The sequence below is a fragment of the Pelobates fuscus genome, chromosome 1 (assembly GCF_036172605.1).
Source record: "Pelobates fuscus isolate aPelFus1 chromosome 1, aPelFus1.pri, whole genome shotgun sequence".
Taxonomy (NCBI): Eukaryota; Metazoa; Chordata; class Amphibia; order Anura; family Pelobatidae; genus Pelobates; species Pelobates fuscus.
Window position 1 is genome coordinate 4,928,993 of NC_086317.1, and position 17,761 is coordinate 4,946,753.

At 47.8% G+C, this 17,761-nt stretch overlaps 1 protein-coding gene across 1 annotated transcript in view; it reads left to right on the forward strand.

Annotated features, from left to right (window-relative positions):
• IGSF3 (immunoglobulin superfamily member 3) overlaps positions 1 to 17,761 on the forward strand; it is a 71,889-nt gene that overhangs the window by 22,582 nt on the left and 31,546 nt on the right. The window contains exon 3 of the mRNA XM_063445883.1: positions 10,780 to 11,160. Coding sequence (XP_063301953.1) covers positions 10,780 to 11,160 — 381 coding nt within the window. The remainder of the gene's footprint in view (positions 1 to 10,779; positions 11,161 to 17,761) is intronic.

Sequence of the window (17,761 nt, forward strand, 5' to 3'; positions counted from 1 at the left end):
CCCTGCAGCCAGAGATTCTGGGTAATAACCCGCCTTACCCCATAATCACACAGTATACAGAGCTCCCCCTGCAGCCAGGGATTCTGGGTAATAACCCGCCTTACCCCATAATCACACAGTATACAGAGCTCCCCCTGCAGCCAGGGATTCTGGGTAATAACCCGCCTTACCCCATAATCACACAGTATACAGAGCGCCCCCTGCAGCCAGGGATTCTGGGTAATAACCGCCTTACCCCATAATCACACAGTATACAGAGCGCCCCCTGCAGCCAGGGATTCTGGGTAATAACCTGCCTTACCCCATAATCACACAGTATACAGAGCTCCCCCTGCAGCCAGGGATTCTGGGTAATAACCTGCCTTACCCCATAATCACACAGTATACAGAGCGCCCCTTGCAGCCAGGGATTCTGGGTAATAACCCACCTTACCCCATAATCACACAGTATACAGAGCTCCCCCTGCAGCCAGGGATTCTGGGTAATAACCCGCCTTACCCCATAATCACACAGTATACAGAGCTCCCCCTGCAGCCAGGGATTCTGGGTAATAACCCGCCTTACCCCATAATCACACAGTATACAGAGCTCCCCTGCAGCCAGGGATTCTGGGTAATAACCTGCCTTACCCCATAATCACACAGTATACAGAGCTCCCCTGCAGCCAGGGATTCTGGGTAATAACCTGCCTTACCCCATAATCACACAGTATACAGAGCTCCCCCTGCAGCCAGGGATTCTGGGTAATAACCCGCCTTACCCCATAATCACACAGTATACAGAGCTCCCCTGCAGCCAGGGATTCTGGGTAATAACCCGCCTTACCCTATAATCACACAGTGTACAGAGCTCCCCCTGCAGCCAGGGATTCTGGGTAATAACCCGCCTTACCCCATAATCACACAGTATACAGAGCTCCCCCTGCAGCCAGGGATTCTGGGTAATAACCCGCCTTACCCCATAATCACACAGTATACAGAGCGCCCCCTGCAGCCAGGGATTCTGGGTAATAACCGCCTTACCCCATAATCACACAGTATACAGAGCGCCCCCTGCAGCCAGGGATTCTGGGTAATAACCTGCCTTACCCCATAATCACACAGTATACAGAGCGCCCCCTGCAGCCAGGGATTCTGGGTAATAACCAGCCTTACCCCATAATCACACAGTATACAGAGCTCCCCTGCAGCCAGGGATTCTGGGTAATAACCCGCCTTACCCTATAATCACACAGTATACAGAGCCCCCCCTGCAGCCAGGGATTCTGGGTAATAACCCACCTTACCCCATAATCACACAGTATACAGAGCTCCCCCTGCAGCCAGGGATTCTGGGTAATAACCTGCCTTACCCCATAATCACACAGTATACAGAGCGCCCCTTGCAGCCAGGGTTTCTGGGTAATAACCCGCCTTACCCCATAATCACACAGTATACAGAGCGCCCCCTGCAGCCAGGGATTCTGGGTAATAACCCACCTTACCCCATAATCACACAGTATACAGAGCTCCCCCTGCAGCCAGGGATTCTGGGTAATAACCTGCCTTACCCCATAATCACACAGTATACAGAGCGCCCCTTGCAGCCAGGGTTTCTGGGTAATAACCCGCCTTACCCCATAATCACACAGTATACAGAGCGCCCCCTGCAGCCAGGGATTCTGGGTAATAACCGCCTTACCCTGTACAGTAATTAGACTACTGAGCGAGTTGGAGAATTAGAGCTTGAATGAGGCTCTATAACCTCTCAATAACCCTACCCCAAAGGCCAACTAATATCCCTGTCATTTAAGGCTTCCGTTGAATAAACATTAAAGTTTACATTAAACACCCCCATTTTTCAAGGAGCAGATGTAGTGATGGCTTTTATCTTCTAGCCAAGCCTACTAATGAGTCAGTTTTGTGGAAAAACGGGTCAGACTGGAGTTTGTCATCACAGTAATGGCTGTCACTTTCTGTTTGTCTCTCCCCTGCCTGCTGCATCATGTCTTCTGCCTTATCGGATGCACGTATTGCTGAATGTCTGCGTACTAAGCTGTTCATGCGTTCCTTATACCATCCATGACTTATTATAATTATTATTTGTATAGCACCGATATTGCTGAAGAGAAATTCGAAGCATTTTGATTTCACCCTACCTATGTGTTTCAGATAGCGGTGTTAAATGATTTATTTTTGCAGCATCTTATTGAAAACTCTTGTCGTCTGTCATCTCTCTCGGCTCAGTCACACTCGCTGCCCGTTAGACCTCTTAGAAGACTGCCAGCTGCCCTCCCCGTGTTAGCAGGTGCCAGCCTGGCAGCTGCAGGAGTAGCCCAAATCATTTCCTTCCAAACCATTTCTCTCAAACAGCCCCCTCCATCCAGCCTCAAACCTGCTGTGGGCGGAATGTATAAAAACACTAAAATACCCAAATACTGCGTGGATATACAAACCGTGGCTTCTCCTGGAATGTCAACGTATAGAGCGATGTCACTTCATCACCATAGAAATCTGATTATAGATGAAATGCGCAAGCCTTTCATTCCCTGGTAGATTTTACCATTTCTAGATGAGCAAAGAGAGATGGAGATTTTCCTTTGTTACTTTACATTGCTGCCTCCCCCGTTGTTAATGGACCACTCTAGGCACCCAGACCACTTCAGGTTAATGAGGTGGTCTTGGTGCCAGGTCCAGCTAGCTTTTACCCTTTTTTTTTTTTTTTTATAAACATAGCAGTTTCAGAGAAACTGCTATGTTTATACTGAGGGTTAAGCCAGCCTCCAGAGCCTCTAGTGGCTGTCTCACTGACAGCCGCTAGAGGCGCTTGCGTGCTTCTCACTGTGAAAATCACAGTGAGAGCACGCAAGCGTCCATAGGAAAGCATTGTAAATGCTTTTCTATGCGACCGGCTGAATGCGAGCGCGGCTCCTGCCGCGCATGCGCATTCAGCCGATGACGTCGCGAGGAAGAAGAGGAGGAGGAGGAAAGCTCCCCGCCCGGCGCTGGAGAAAGAGGTAAGTTTAACCCCTTCCTCCCCCCAGAGCCCGGCGGGAGTGGGTCCCTGAGGGTGGGGGCACCCTCAGGGCACTCTAGTGCCAGGAAAACGAGTATGTTTTCCTGGCACTAGAGTGGTCCTTTAAAATATTAAAGGTATAAAAAGCTAAAAAGCTCGTGATTGACGTGCTTCCCAACTAACCCCTTCATATAGAGAAGCATTGAGGGGACACTGAGCATGCTCGGCAATCACCGAGCTTCCCAACTAACCCCTTCCTATAGAGAAGCATTGAGGGCACACTGAGCATGCTCAGCAATCACTGAGCTTCCCAACTATCCACTTCCTATAGAGAAGCATTGAGGGCACACTGAGCATGCTCAGCAATCACTGGGCTTCCCAACTAATCCCTTCCTATAGAGAAGCATTGAGGGCACACTGAGCATGCTCAGCAATCACTGTGCTTCCCAACTAATCCCTTCCTATAGAGAAGCATTGAGGGATACTGAGCATGCTCAGCAATCACCGTGCTTCCCAACAAACCCCTTCCTATAGAGAAGCATTGAGGGCACACTGAGCATGCTCAGCAATCACCGTGCTTCCCAACTAATCCCTTCCTATAGAGAAGCATTGAGGGCACACTGAGCATGCTCAGCAATCACTGAGCTTCCCAACTATCCGCTTCCTATAGAGAAGCATTGAGGGCACACTGAGCATGCTCAGCAATCACTGAGCTTCCCAACTAATCCCTTCCTATAGAGAAGCATTGAGGGCACACTGAGCATGCTCAGCAATCACTGTGTTTCCCAACTAATCCCTTCCTATAGAGAAGCATTGAGGGCACACTGAGCATGCTCAGCAATCACTGAGCTTCCCAACTATCCGCTTCCTATAGAGAAGCATTGAGGGCACACTGAGCATGCTCAGCAATCACTGAGCTTCCCAACTAATCCCTTCCTATAGAGAAGCATTGAGGGCACACTGAGCATGCTCAGCAATCACCGTGCTTCCCAACTATCCGCTTCCAATAGAGAAGCATTGAGGGCACACTGAGCATGCTCAGCAATCACCGTGTTTCCCAACTAACCCCTTCCTATAGAGAAGCACTGAGGGGACACTGAGCATGTTCAGCAATCACCGTGCTTCCCAACTAACCCCTTCCTATAGAGAAGCATTGAGGGGACACTGAGCATGCTCAGCAATCACCGTGCTTCCCAACTAACCCCTTCCTATAGAGAAGCATTGAGGGACACTGAGCATGCTCAGCAATCACCGTGCTTCCCAACTAACCCCTTCCTATAGAGAAGCATTGAGGGACACTGAGCATGCTCAGCAATCACCGTGCTTCCCAACTAACCCCTTCCTATAGAGAAGCATTGAGGGGACACTGAGCATGCTCAGCAATCACCGTGCTTCCCAACTAACCCCTTCCTATAGAGAAGCATTGAGGGGACACTGAGCATGCTCAGCAATCACCGTGCTTCCCAACTAACCCCTTCCTATAGAGAAGCATTGAGGGACACTGAGCATGCTCAGCAATCACCGTGCTTCCCAACTAACCCCTTCCTATAGAGAAGCATTGAGGGGACACTGAGCATGCTCAGCAATCACCGTGCTTCCCAACTAACCCCTTCCTATAGAGAAGCATTGAGGGACACTGAGCATGCTCAGCAATCACCGTGCTTCCCAACTAACCCCTTCCTATAGAGAAGCATTGAGGGCACACTGAGCATGCTCAGCAATCACCGACCTTCCCAACTATCCGCTTCCTATAGAGAAGCATTGAGGGCACACTGAGCATGCTCAGCAATCACTGTGCTTCCCAACTAACCCCTTCCTATGGAGAAGCATTGAGGGCACACTGAGCATGCTCAGCAATCACTGAGCTTCCCAACTATCCGCTTCCTATAGAGAAGCATTGAGGGCACACTGAGCATGCTCAGCAATCACCGAGCTTCCCAACTATCCGCTTCCTATAGAGAAGCATTGAGGGCACACTGAGCATGCTCAGCAATCACTGTGCTTCCCAACTAACCCCTTCCTATGGAGAAGCATTGAGGGCACACTGAGCATGCTCAGCAATCACTGTGCTTCCCAACTATCCGCTTCCTATAGAGAAGCATTGAGGGCACACTGAGCATGCTCAGCAATCACCGAGCTTCCCAACTATCCGCTTCCTATAGAGAAGCATTGAGGGCACACTGAGCATGCTCAGCAATCACTGTGCTTCCCAACTAACCCCTTCCTATAGAGAAGCATTGAGGGATACTGAGCATGCTCAGCAATCACTGAGCTTCCTATAGAGAAGCATTGAGGGCACACTGAGCATGCTCAGCAATCACTGTGCTTCCCAACTAATCCCTTCCTATAGAGAAGCATTGAGGGATACTGAGCATGCTCAGCAATCACCGTGCTTCCCAACAAACCCCTTCCTATAGAGAAGCATTGAGGGCACACTGAGCATGCTCAGCAATCACTGTGTTTCCCAACTAATCCCTTCCTATAGAGAAGCATTGAGGGCACACTGAGCATGCTCAGCAATCACTGAGCTTCCCAACTATCCACTTCCTATAGAGAAGCATTGAGGGCACACTGAGCATGCTCAGCAATCACTGGGCTTCCCAACTAATCCCTTCCTATAGAGAAGCATTGAGGGCACACTGAGCATGCTCAGCAATCACTGTGCTTCCCAACTAATCCCTTCCTATAGAGAAGCATTGAGGGATACTGAGCATGCTCAGCAATCACCGTGCTTCCCAACAAACCCCTTCCTATAGAGAAGCATTGAGGGCACACTGAGCATGCTCAGCAATCACCGTGCTTCCCAACTAATCCCTTCCTATAGAGAAGCATTGAGGGCACACTGAGCATGCTCAGCAATCACTGAGCTTCCCAACTATCCGCTTCCTATAGAGAAGCATTGAGGGCACACTGAGCATGCTCAGCAATCACTGAGCTTCCCAACTAATCCCTTCCTATAGAGAAGCATTGAGGGCACACTGAGCATGCTCAGCAATCACTGTGTTTCCCAACTAATCCCTTCCTATAGAGAAGCATTGAGGGCACACTGAGCATGCTCAGCAATCACTGAGCTTCCCAACTATCCGCTTCCTATAGAGAAGCATTGAGGGCACACTGAGCATGCTCAGCAATCACTGAGCTTCCCAACTAATCCCTTCCTATAGAGAAGCATTGAGGGCACACTGAGCATGCTCAGCAATCACCGTGCTTCCCAACTATCCGCTTCCAATAGAGAAGCATTGAAGGCACACTGAGCATGCTCAGCAATCACCGTGTTTCCCAACTAACCCCTTCCTATAGAGAAGCACTGAGGGGACACTGAGCATGTTCAGCAATCACCGTGCTTCCCAACTAACCCCTTCCTATAGAGAAGCATTGAGGGGACACTGAGCATGCTCAGCAATCACCGTGCTTCCCAACTAACCCCTTCCTATAGAGAAGCATTGAGGGACACTGAGCATGCTCAGCAATCACCGTGCTTCCCAACTAACCCCTTCCTATAGAGAAGCATTGAGGGACACTGAGCATGCTCAGCAATCACCGTGCTTCCCAACTAACCCCTTCCTATAGAGAAGCATTGAGGGCACACTGAGCATGCTCAGCAATCACTGTGCTTCCCAACTAACCCCTTCCTATGGAGAAGCATTGAGGGGACACTGAGCATGTTCAGCAATCACCGTGCTTCCCAACTAACCCCTTCCTATAGAGAAGCATTGAGGGCACACTGAGCATGCTCAGCAATCACTGTGCTTCCCAACTAACCCCTTCCTATGGAGAGGCATTGAGGGGACACTGAGCATGTTCAGCAATCACCGTGCTTCCCAACTAACCCCTTCCTATAGAGAAGCATTGAGGGCACACTGAGCATGCTCAGCAATCACCGTGCTTCCCAACTAACCCCTTCCTATGGAGAGGCATTGAGGGGACACTGAGCATGTTCAGCAATCACCGTGCTTCCCAACTAACCCCTTCCTATAGAGAAGCATGTGTTTTTTTCTGCCTAGAGTGCCCCTTTAATCTGGTTTTCTGTTATTAATTGTCATTTCCTGTCTCCAGTGCTCTGATAACCTCACTTTATTTACTGGCATGATTTGTACAGCACCTACACTGGGGGACAGGCGTCAGTTATCAACTTTAACACCTCTCTGTTGCTGACGTTGATCCAAACGGATCATGAAAACTCACATTTGAAGTGTAATTACTTGTCCCTTGAGATGACCTTATGTCCTCTGTAAAGCTCTATTTGCTCCCAAGAGAATTCTCTGTATTGACTTTAGAAAAACATTTCTTATCCATTAAAACTGGCTTTTCCTGTCTCCACCGTTATCCACCCCCACCCCTCTGAACAGGCTATCTATTGCTTTTATTTTCCCGGAGAGATGGCGTTTCCCATTGGATTCTTCGAGTTCTACTGAAACAACCAACTAGGGTCTTCCATGATTTACCAGCTTCTTATTGATGTTTCTTGTCTTTCTGTCTGAGGACCATCCACTGCTAGCCATTAACCATTTCTCCATGACACTGCCCTTTCACGGTTCTCTCTGCTCTTACAGAGTCTCTCGAACGTTACATTTCCTGCAGGGTTCTGTTCTGGAGCTCCTGACAGGTGGCCTTTGTTGTCTCCTGACATCCATCTTGCATTGGATGGAGGTCCTCTGTCTCTGGCTGTGTACAACCTGCACCCTGACTTTCACTATCCTTTAACTCTTGTTTTGGTCAACGATGATGCCATTGGAAGCTGATAATGTTTGTATTTCCACCTCTCCTGTGCAGTTCCTCCTGGGTTCCAGCTATCTGCATCCTAAAATATAGCAAATCCCCCACTTCATTCTAATACGAGGTCAGCTGAGGTTTTATTTATTGCAGCCTGCCGTAAAATGCTTTCACACTTGCCCGTCTCGCCAAGTTACAAAATGCTGCAGCCTATATTTTCTTTTACGTCACTCTTTAACCCTTCACCCCTCAGTCCCCTCTGCCGCTCTTTAACCCTTCACCCCTCAGTCCCCTCAGCCGCTCTTTAACCCTTCAACCCCTCGGCCGCTCTTTAACCCTTCGACCCCTCGGCCGCTCTTTAACACTTCGACCCCTCGGCCGCTCTTTAACCCTTCACCCCTCGGCCGCTCTTTAACCCTTCACCCCTCAGTCCCCTCAGCCGCTCTTTAACCCTTCGACCCCTCGGCCGCTCTTTAACCCTTCGACCCCTCGGCCGCTCTTTAACACTTCGACCCCTCGGCCGCTCTTTAACCCTTCACCCCTCGGCCGCTCTTTAACCCTTCACCCCTCAGTCCCCTCAGTGTTTATAGTTTGTCTGAAACTTAATGCAAAAAAACCTGTCCTGTCCCATCAGATGCTCCTGAGCTTCCAATCTAATTCCCAGTCCCGCGTCGTATTCTACGGTCATAGACTGGGATGGATCCTGACTGATATTTACTGTATATGAACGGGAATCTTTTTCGTTTTCCTCAGGAATGTCATTTTTCCGGCTGTATATTTTCTCTTTCCCTCTCGGGGTGTACTGTGCAATCTGACGAACCCTCCCTGTTAGAGCGAAGTCCCTGGCGTCTAATTCCTCTGTGACACACCGCTCACTCTTCATGATAAATTTGTCCCTTTTGTTTTTCTGACGAGCAGGGGCACAGTGACAAGGACACACAATGGCAGCGAGCGTCACGTTAATTGTACACTTATTATAACAAGGTGGCCAGAAATAGAAGCAGCCATTATTGGGGAGGAACTCAGCCATTACCAGGCAGCCACACAGGAACAGCTGGCTCTGTGCAGCCTGAAGACAGCTCCTATCACCCTCAGGCACCCACTGAGAATCACAGGGTCTTCAGTCACCTGTTGTGTGAAGACCCCCTGCTATATTGTACACACTTTGTGCATGTTGCGTATATTCAGTGTTTTTCTTTTGATCCTATCGCTATATTTATTATTTTTACATTATTTGGGGTTCTCTCCTCCCTCTGCCCCCTTTATAGCTGCAGCAGGGTTTCCTGCCATGGTTATAGGCTGCATTGCTATGCTGTATTTATGCAGATTTTAAAACTGATAATATTTAATTAAATACAAAATCTGCTTTGCTGACAGACAGCTTGTAACACACCTCTGGCCTCGAGCGCGCGGCCTCTGATACCTGGCCCCTAGTGCGCGCCCACTAACTTGCAGTAGTTTATGTACCAACACTCACTCTCTATTTGGGGCAAAGTAGGACTAATCCAGAAAGTGTACATGGGGGCTTGTAGATAATTAATCGGTGAGGGCATTAAAAAAGTGAAAGTCTAGGTAAAATAATTATTCTTATTGTATATATGTTTTGACACACGCACAAAGCGAACATTGTTTTTGTGCTTAGTGTCTATTTAACGCAATATAAAATATATATTTCAGAAATGTGCACCTATTTTTTTTTTCAATGTCTGCAGAATTGCTGCCCCTTTTGCTTTATTATAGATGGGACCTGGCGGCCTCCCCTCCTTTATTTTAGGGAGTCTGGCCTTCCACCTTCTCATCTTCTAGGCTCACACCTTATTATAGAGGGATCAATGCTGCCCCCTTCCTACCTTATTAAAGGTGGATTCATGGTGCTCCTGTCACCTTATTATAGAGGGATGCATACTGCCCCCATCCCACCTTTTTATAGATGGGTCCATTCTGCCCCCAACCCACCTTAATAAAGAGGAGTCCATTCTGCCCCCAACCCACCTTAATAAAGAGGAGTCCATTCTGCCCCCAACCCACCTTAATAAAGAGGAGTCCATTCTGCCCCCAACCCACCTTAATAAAGAGGAGTCCATTCTGCCCCCAACCCACCTTAATAAAGAGGAGTCCATTCTGCCCCCAACCCACCTTAATAAAGAGGAGTCCATTCTGCCCCCAACCCACCTTAATAAAGAGGAGTCCATTCTGCTCCCAACCCACCTTAATAAAGAGGAGTCCATTCTGCCCCCAACCCACCTTAATAAAGAGGAGTCCATTCTGCCCCCAACCCACCTTAATAAAGAGGAGTCCATTCTGCCCCCAACCCACCTTAATAAAGAGGAGTCCATTCTGCCCCCAACCCACCTTAATAAAGAGGAGTCCATTCTGCCCCCAACCCACCTTAATAAAGAGGAGTCCATTCTGCCCCCAACCCACCTTAATAAAGAGGAGTCCATTCTGCCCCCAACCCACCTTAATAAAGAGGAGTCCATTCTGCCCCCAACCCACCTTAATAAAGAGGAGTCCATTCTGCCCCCAACCCACCTTAATAAAGAGGAGTCCATTCTGCCCCCAACCCACCTTAATAAAGAGGAGTCCATTCTGCCCCCAACCCACCTTAATAAAGAGGAGTCCATTCTGCCCCCAACCCACCTTAATAAAGAGGAGTCCATTCTGCCCCCAACCCACCTTAATAAAGAGGAGTCCATTCTGCCCCCAACCCACCTTAATAAAGAGGAGTCCATTCTGCCCCCAACCCACCTTAATAAAGAGGAGTCCATTCTGCCCCCAACCCACCTTAATAAAGAGGAGTCCATTCTGCCCCCAACCCACCTTAATAAAGAGGAGTCCATTCTGCCCCCAACCCACCTTAATAAAGAGGAGTCCATTCTGCCCCATCCTACATTAAGAAAGAAGAATCCATTCTGCCCCATCCAATGTTATTATAGAGGGCTCCGTGCCTTTATAGAGTGATCTATTCTACCCCCATCCAACCCTGTTATAGAGAGGTCCATTCTTCTAGCCCATCCTACCTTATTATAATGCATTTAATACTTTGATTTTTTTTTTTTTTTTTTAAACAGGTGTGTCTTGGGCCCAACGAGAGGTGGCCATCCAGCCAGGGCCCCTATACCGCACTATGGGCTCCCAGATCAGTATCTGGTGTAAGGTGCGTGGCTACCAAGGCCCCAGCCAGCAGAATTTCAGATGGTCTGTATACCTGCCCTCTGCTCCAGACCGGGAGGTACAGGTGGTCACCACTGAAGAGGATCCTTCTTTCTCCTACGCCATCTACAGCCAGCGTGTTCGGAGTGGAGACATCTACGTGGAGAGACTGTCGGGTGACCATAGCCTCTTACAAATCCGTCAGCTGCAGGAACGAGACACTGGAGAGTATGAGTGCCACACACCAAACACCGATCCATCATTCCACGGGAGCTACAGTGCCAAGGTCAACCTTGTAGGTAAGTCATTACCACAAGTGAGTCCAGGTCTTTACCTAGGAATGTAAAATAAATGTTATGTGATTATTTAGTAACCTTCCATGAAATTCACGTGTCCTGATACTTACATACCCAAATCCTAGATCAGTGGTTCCCAAACCTGACTTCAATGCACACTATGGGTTGAACAGCACCGTGGGAAAGCCACTTTCTATAACTTGGTCAGAGAACGAAAAGCATAAATTATAAGGAAGTTATAATCATAGTGCAAAAAGTAAAAAACAAATGGTTCGCGGTGCCAGGACACCGTCGTCAGGAGCAATTGCTTAATTACTTTAATTACTTCCTTATAATTTCTGCTTTTGGTTCTCTGACCAAGTTTGGGTAAGTGGCTTGCTCACGGTGCTGAGGTATTTATAGGGAAAGATTTATCGCGGTTCAGGTTGATACTAGTGAGGCTTTTGACCCTCCAACCCTCATCTTTACCTTTTTACCTCCTCCTATACCCCTTAATTTGCTCCAGGGTTCTTTTTATATTGATGTGAAACGTTGAGGTTCCTGCATCTATTCAGTCTCTTGACACTGAATGTGCTTCTATTTTGAGACACTGTTGCCACCGTTCCCTTGAGCATTACTTAGTCTCTCCCGCTTATACCTGTACATATTTGAGGGTTATTCCCTCCATTCAGGAGCTCAACTGTAGGCACTATTATTTTAGAGAATATCCACTAGCCCTTGCGTCTTTTCTGGGCTTTTGGATTATTTTCTTAATTCTGATTCATCCAGTTGTTTGTTTTAAGGAGAATCTTGACCTTGCACAGAAAGTAGTTTGTTTTGTGGTTTGCGTGGCCATATGGTTTTCATTATTTAGATGTGTGGGTGACTTCCTGCTGCACCACTGACCACCAACCCCACCGTCTGGCCTGGAGATGGCTCATTACAAAGACACGTGGTTTGTGGAATCTGTAAACACACTTTATATAAATATTTTTTTACTTAAAGCAATTCTCCTATTCCCCTCCCCCAACTCACCGTTTATTTTAATATCCCCTTCCCTCCCAGCTGCTCCCTCACATATTAATAGTTAATGGGAGATTATCTGGAATATTCTCCTCGAGCGCAGCTGAGTGAACAATCTCAGGGGACCATAAACCGGTGTCTGATGGGGGGGAGCTGCAGACAGCTGGAGAATCCCTCTAGGAACTGATCAACTTAGTGTTCAGGAAATGGCAATAATCTCTCGGCACTATCCCATTCTGGCATTTTAACCAGCTGCGGTCAGGGTGCGGTCTTCGCATGACAGATGGTGGTGGCTTTTAGGACATGCGTTTCTAATTCACTAAAGTGGGAATTGTCTAAGATTGAAAAGAGAATTGCAGATTCGAAGCCTTTAAACCCTGACTTGAAAAATAGCCACATAAATATAAATATATAATAAATAAAAATATATAAATCTTTGTTTTCTTAAAATGTGCAATTTTCAGTTTATTAAATAAATGCACAGGTGTGTCTCTAGGTGAGCTGTGCTGAGATTTTGGGGGTTTTGGTTTGTAGTACAACGAATATGGCACTGTTCTTTGTACTGGTTTGTGGTACGTGATTTGTCTCCTCCAGTGTTCAGAGTCGAGTTAATATTCGTAGCCCTCAATCCCCTCTATGCGGTCAGCTTTGGGGTAAAGGGCTAGTAAGTCCCCGGCCGGAAATTAAAGGCTAATGGCTCCACTGCCTGTTAATGCCCCATTACTTACATGAGGCCGGTGAAATAGCTCAATCTGTTTTAACCCTTGGGTCGCAAGTTCAAATCCCGGCAGGGTTGACTCAGCCCTTCATCCTTCCGAGGTAGATAAAATGAGTACCATTAAATTGGGTGATAGTAACATCCCCAGGATGTGCTTGGAAACCAGAGTAATCTGAATGTACCTTTCCTGGTAAAATACTTTGTTATTATTATTATTATCTTGGGTTAAAGCTTGTAAATGTGAATCCAACCTCATTGCTGCAGTTTTCCAATCTATCAGGTTATTCACTAAAGAAAAATTCTAAATTGATTTCAGATTCTCGGTCAAAGTAGCCAAATCTGGAAACCTACATGACTTTGAGAGTTTCTCCAATTTGACTATTATAGAATTTCCCTTTAAATTCCCACTTTGATGAGTAACCCTGTGTGAACCTGGCTGCAGTGATATGAGTAACCAGCACTACCTTGTTTAAAATATAGTGGTCTCTCCTGATTGTGCCGTGCCACCAGCTTGCTAGTTGCCACTCTAGAAAATTCCTGGTACCAGCCGTCGTGGGAGGAGACAACTTTCATCCTTCAATGTCAAGACGGGCATTTGTGTTTGTTTTTTCTAAAGAAAATCATTATTCACTTTTCCAGTTAAATGAATAATCAATCTTTATATCTTTTTTAACATTGCTTTGTTTTATATTTGCTGCGTTGGATCTTTTGTTCCCGTAATCTTGGCATTCTCCCTCTTCCTGCATTACTAAATTTCATATAAAAATAAATAATATAAATATAGTATAGTTTTATTTAAAAACTCCTAATCTAGACAAAAGCTAATGGGGGTTTAGTTAGAGTATCTGATCATACATTGCATAAGCCTGCCACAACGTCAATGTACCCCATTTTGGGCAGGTCTTACTCTACCAGCCTAATGCCTGCTCTTATGAGATCAATCCACTTACTTGGGAAAAGCATCCTCCCAGGACTCATATATATTTTGTCTGTTTTAATAAGCACTTTATCTTTCTTTTCCATAAAATGGTTTGGTATGGTGAGTAAATATGGTGTCTGGGTAGCATGCCCACTGAGTTCCATCTTTTATCTCAGTCCTTAGCGCCAGGAGTTCCTGACTGACAAAGGGTGATGTTACCAACTATATTTACAAAAAAAATCAGAATAGAACAATCATTATTAAATTGTTGCTTCCAGGTGATAAGGCGCAGACAAACATGGCGCTTTCTGTGTTTTATACTATGCCATCTCTTTGTATACTCTGGTAATGGTGCCAACCGTAACTCTGGCAGGAGTACAGGGACAGGCTATTGGTGTGACTCTGGCAGGAGTACAGGGACCGGCTATTAGTGTGACTCTGGCAGGAGTACAGGGACAGGCTATTAGTGTGACTCTGGCAGGAGTACAGGGACCGGCTATTAGTGTGACTGGCAGGAGTACAGGGACCGGCTATTAGTGTGACTCTGGCAGGAGTACAGGGACCGGCTATTAGTGTGACTCTGGCAGGAGTACAGGGACCGGCTATTAGTGTGACTCTGGCAGGAGTACAGGGACCGGCTATTAGTGTGACTCTGGCAGGAGTACAGGGACCGGCTATTAGTGTGACTCTGGCAGGAGTACAGGGACAGGCTATTAGTGTGACTGGCAGGAGTACAGGGACAGGCTATTAGTGTGACTGGCAGGAGTACAGGGACCGGCTATTAGTGTGACTCTGGCAGGAGTACAGGGACCGGCTATTAGTGTGACTCTGGCAGGAGTACAGGGACCGGCTATTAGTGTGACTGGCAGGAGTACAGGGACCGGCTATTAGTGTGACTCTGGCAGGAGTACAGGGACCGGCTATTAGTGTGACTGGCAGGAGTACAGGGACCGGCTATTAGTGTGACTCTGGCAGGAGTACAGGGACCGGCTATTAGTGTGACTCTGGCAGGAGTACAGGGACCGGCTATTAGTGTGACTCTGGCAGGAGTACAGGGACCGGCTATTAGTGTGACTCTGGCAGGAGTACAGGGACAGGCTATTAGTGTGACTGGCAGGAGTACAGGGACAGGCTATTAGTGTGACTGGCAGGAGTACAGGGACCGGCTATTAGTGTGACTGGCAGGAGTACAGGGACAGGCTATTAGTGTGACTCTGGCAGGAGTACAGGGACCGGCTATTAGTGTGACTCTGGCAGGAGTACAGGGACAGGCTATTAGTGTGACTGGCAGGAGTACAGGGACCGGCTATTAGTGTGACTCTGGCAGGAGTACAGGGACCGGCTATTAGTGTGACTCTGGCAGGAGTACAGGGACCGGCTATTAGTGTGACTCTGGCAGGAGTACAGGGACCGGCTATTAGTGTGACTCTGGCAGGAGTACAGGGACCGGCTATTAGTGTGACTCTGGCAGGAGTACAGGGACAGGCTATTAGTGTGACTCTGGCAGGAGTACAGGGACAGGCTATTAGTGTGACTCTGGCAGGAGTACAGGGACCGGCTATTAGTGTGACTCTGGCAGGAGTACAGGGACCGGCTATTAGTGTGACTCTGGCAGGAGTACAGGGACCGGCTATTAGTGTGACTCTGGCAGGAGTACAGGGACCGGCTATTAGTGTGACTCTGGCAGGAGTACAGGGACCGGCTATTAGTGTGACTCTGGCAGGAGTACAGGGACCGGCTATTAGTGTGACTCTGGCAGGAGTACAGGGACCGGCTATTAGTGTGACTCTGGCAGGAGTACAGGGACAGGCTATTAGTGTGACTCTGGCAGGAGTTAAGGGACCGGCTATTAGTGTGACTCTGGCAGGAGTACAGGGACCGGCTATTAGTGTGACTCTGGCAGGAGTACAGGGACCGGCTATTAGTGTGACTCTGGCAGGAGTACAGGGACCGGCTATTAGTGTGACTCTGGCAGGAGTACAGGGACCGGCTATTAGTGTGACTCTGGCAGGAGTACAGGGACCGGCTATTAGTGTGACTCTGGCAGGAGTACAGGGACCGGCTATTAGTGTGACTCTGGCAGGAGTACAGGGACCGGCTATTAGTGTGACTGGCAGGAGTACAGGGACCGGCTATTAGTGTGACTCTGGCAGGAGTACAGGGACCGGCTATTAGTGTGACTCTGGCAGGAGTACAGGGACCGGCTATTAGTGTGACTCTGGCAGGAGTACAGGGACCGGCTATTAGTGTGACTCTGGCAGGAGTACAGGGACCGGCTATTAGTGTGACTCTGGCAGGAGTACAGGGACAGGCTATTAGTGTGACTCTGGCAGGAGTACAGGGACCGGCTATTAGTGTGACTCTGGCAGGAGTACAGGGACCGGCTATTAGTGTGACTCTGGCAGGAGTACAGGGACCGGCTATTAGTGTGACTCTGGCAGGAGTACAGGGACCGGCTATTAGTGTGACTCTGGCAGGAGTACAGGGACCGGCTATTAGTGTGACTCTGGCAGGAGTACAGGGACCGGCTATTAGTGTGACTGGCAGGAGTACAGGGACCGGCTATTAGTGTGACTCTGGCAGGAGTACAGGGACCGGCTATTAGTGTGACTCTGGCAGGAGTACAGGGACCGGCTATTAGTGTGACTCTGGCAGGAGTACAGGGACCGGCTATTAGTGTGACTCTGGCAGGAGTACAGGGACCGGCTATTAGTGTGACTCTGGCAGGAGTACAGGGACCGGCTATTAGTGTGACTCTGGCAGGAGTACAGGGACAGGCTATTAGTGTGACTCTGGCAGGAGTACAGGGACCGGCTATTAGTGTGACTCTGGCAGGAGTACAGGGACCGGCTATTAGTGTGTGAATGGGGTTAGTGTGTTTTTGGCGGTAGTACTTGTACAAGATCTATTTTGCCCAATCTAGAGAACTCTGGGCACATTTGAGGTTATTTCTATCTAATAATTTGTATTAGATCTTTTTTAATCTTGTTCGAAGCCCAAGTTTAGCCAATGTTACTGATGGAACCCCAGTTCCCTCCTCAGACAGACAGAGTAGATCTTTGTGAGTGCCCGTGTGTCAGGACTTAGCTTAGTGTATCTGCACAGAGAATGATCCTGCCAGCACTGTCTGCCTTTTTTATAAAGCTTTGGAAGTTTGTATTTTCCTATAATGCACCTTTGCTTTCTCGGTGTAATTCTGTTGTTTTTTTAATGGTGTGTGGGATCAGTATTCCCTTTTGTGGCCCTTACTGGACAGAGACCTCCTGCTTATGTGATGTTAATATATCCACCCATTGAACAGCGCTATGGAATTTGCTGGCACTATATAAATAATAATAATTGTTACGGTTACTGCCAGGCTAGCTGGAAGCTGGACCCCTTGGATAGTCTGGATCCCAGTTTAGAGAGAGAGAGAGAAGCCGCTTTGTCTCAATATCCAGAAGGATCCTGTAAGTGTAGAACAATCCCACTAGCTATTTTACAGCTAGGATACTCTTTCCCCACAAAACAAGTCGAGGCTGCGATTTGAAGGTCAAACAAGAACTGATTTTAATGGCACACAGGGATCGGTATTTATGCAAAATCTCAGGTCCAGGGACAGCCCCCTCTGGACCTGATGGGATACAGGGATAACACAAGGGATCAACCAATGAGAATACAATGTATCATTTGAAATTGCTACCGCCCAGCTTGGAGATAATGAATCCAACGGTTACAGTAATACAATTATCTCCAAGCGCCCAAAACCCACGTTTATTTTACACACAGAAAACAGATTAAAAATGCATAACTCTAGCAGTTTAATATATATTTCGGTACTTTCACCACTCATTTGTAGCTCCGGTCTGTGTGCACTAGTTCACTGAATAACGAGTCAAACTCACGAACCCGTTGCTGTATTTCGTCGTGATAATGTCTGTTCGTGTATTTGGTCGCAGGCTGAAAATGGCAGCCATGTTTTTAGG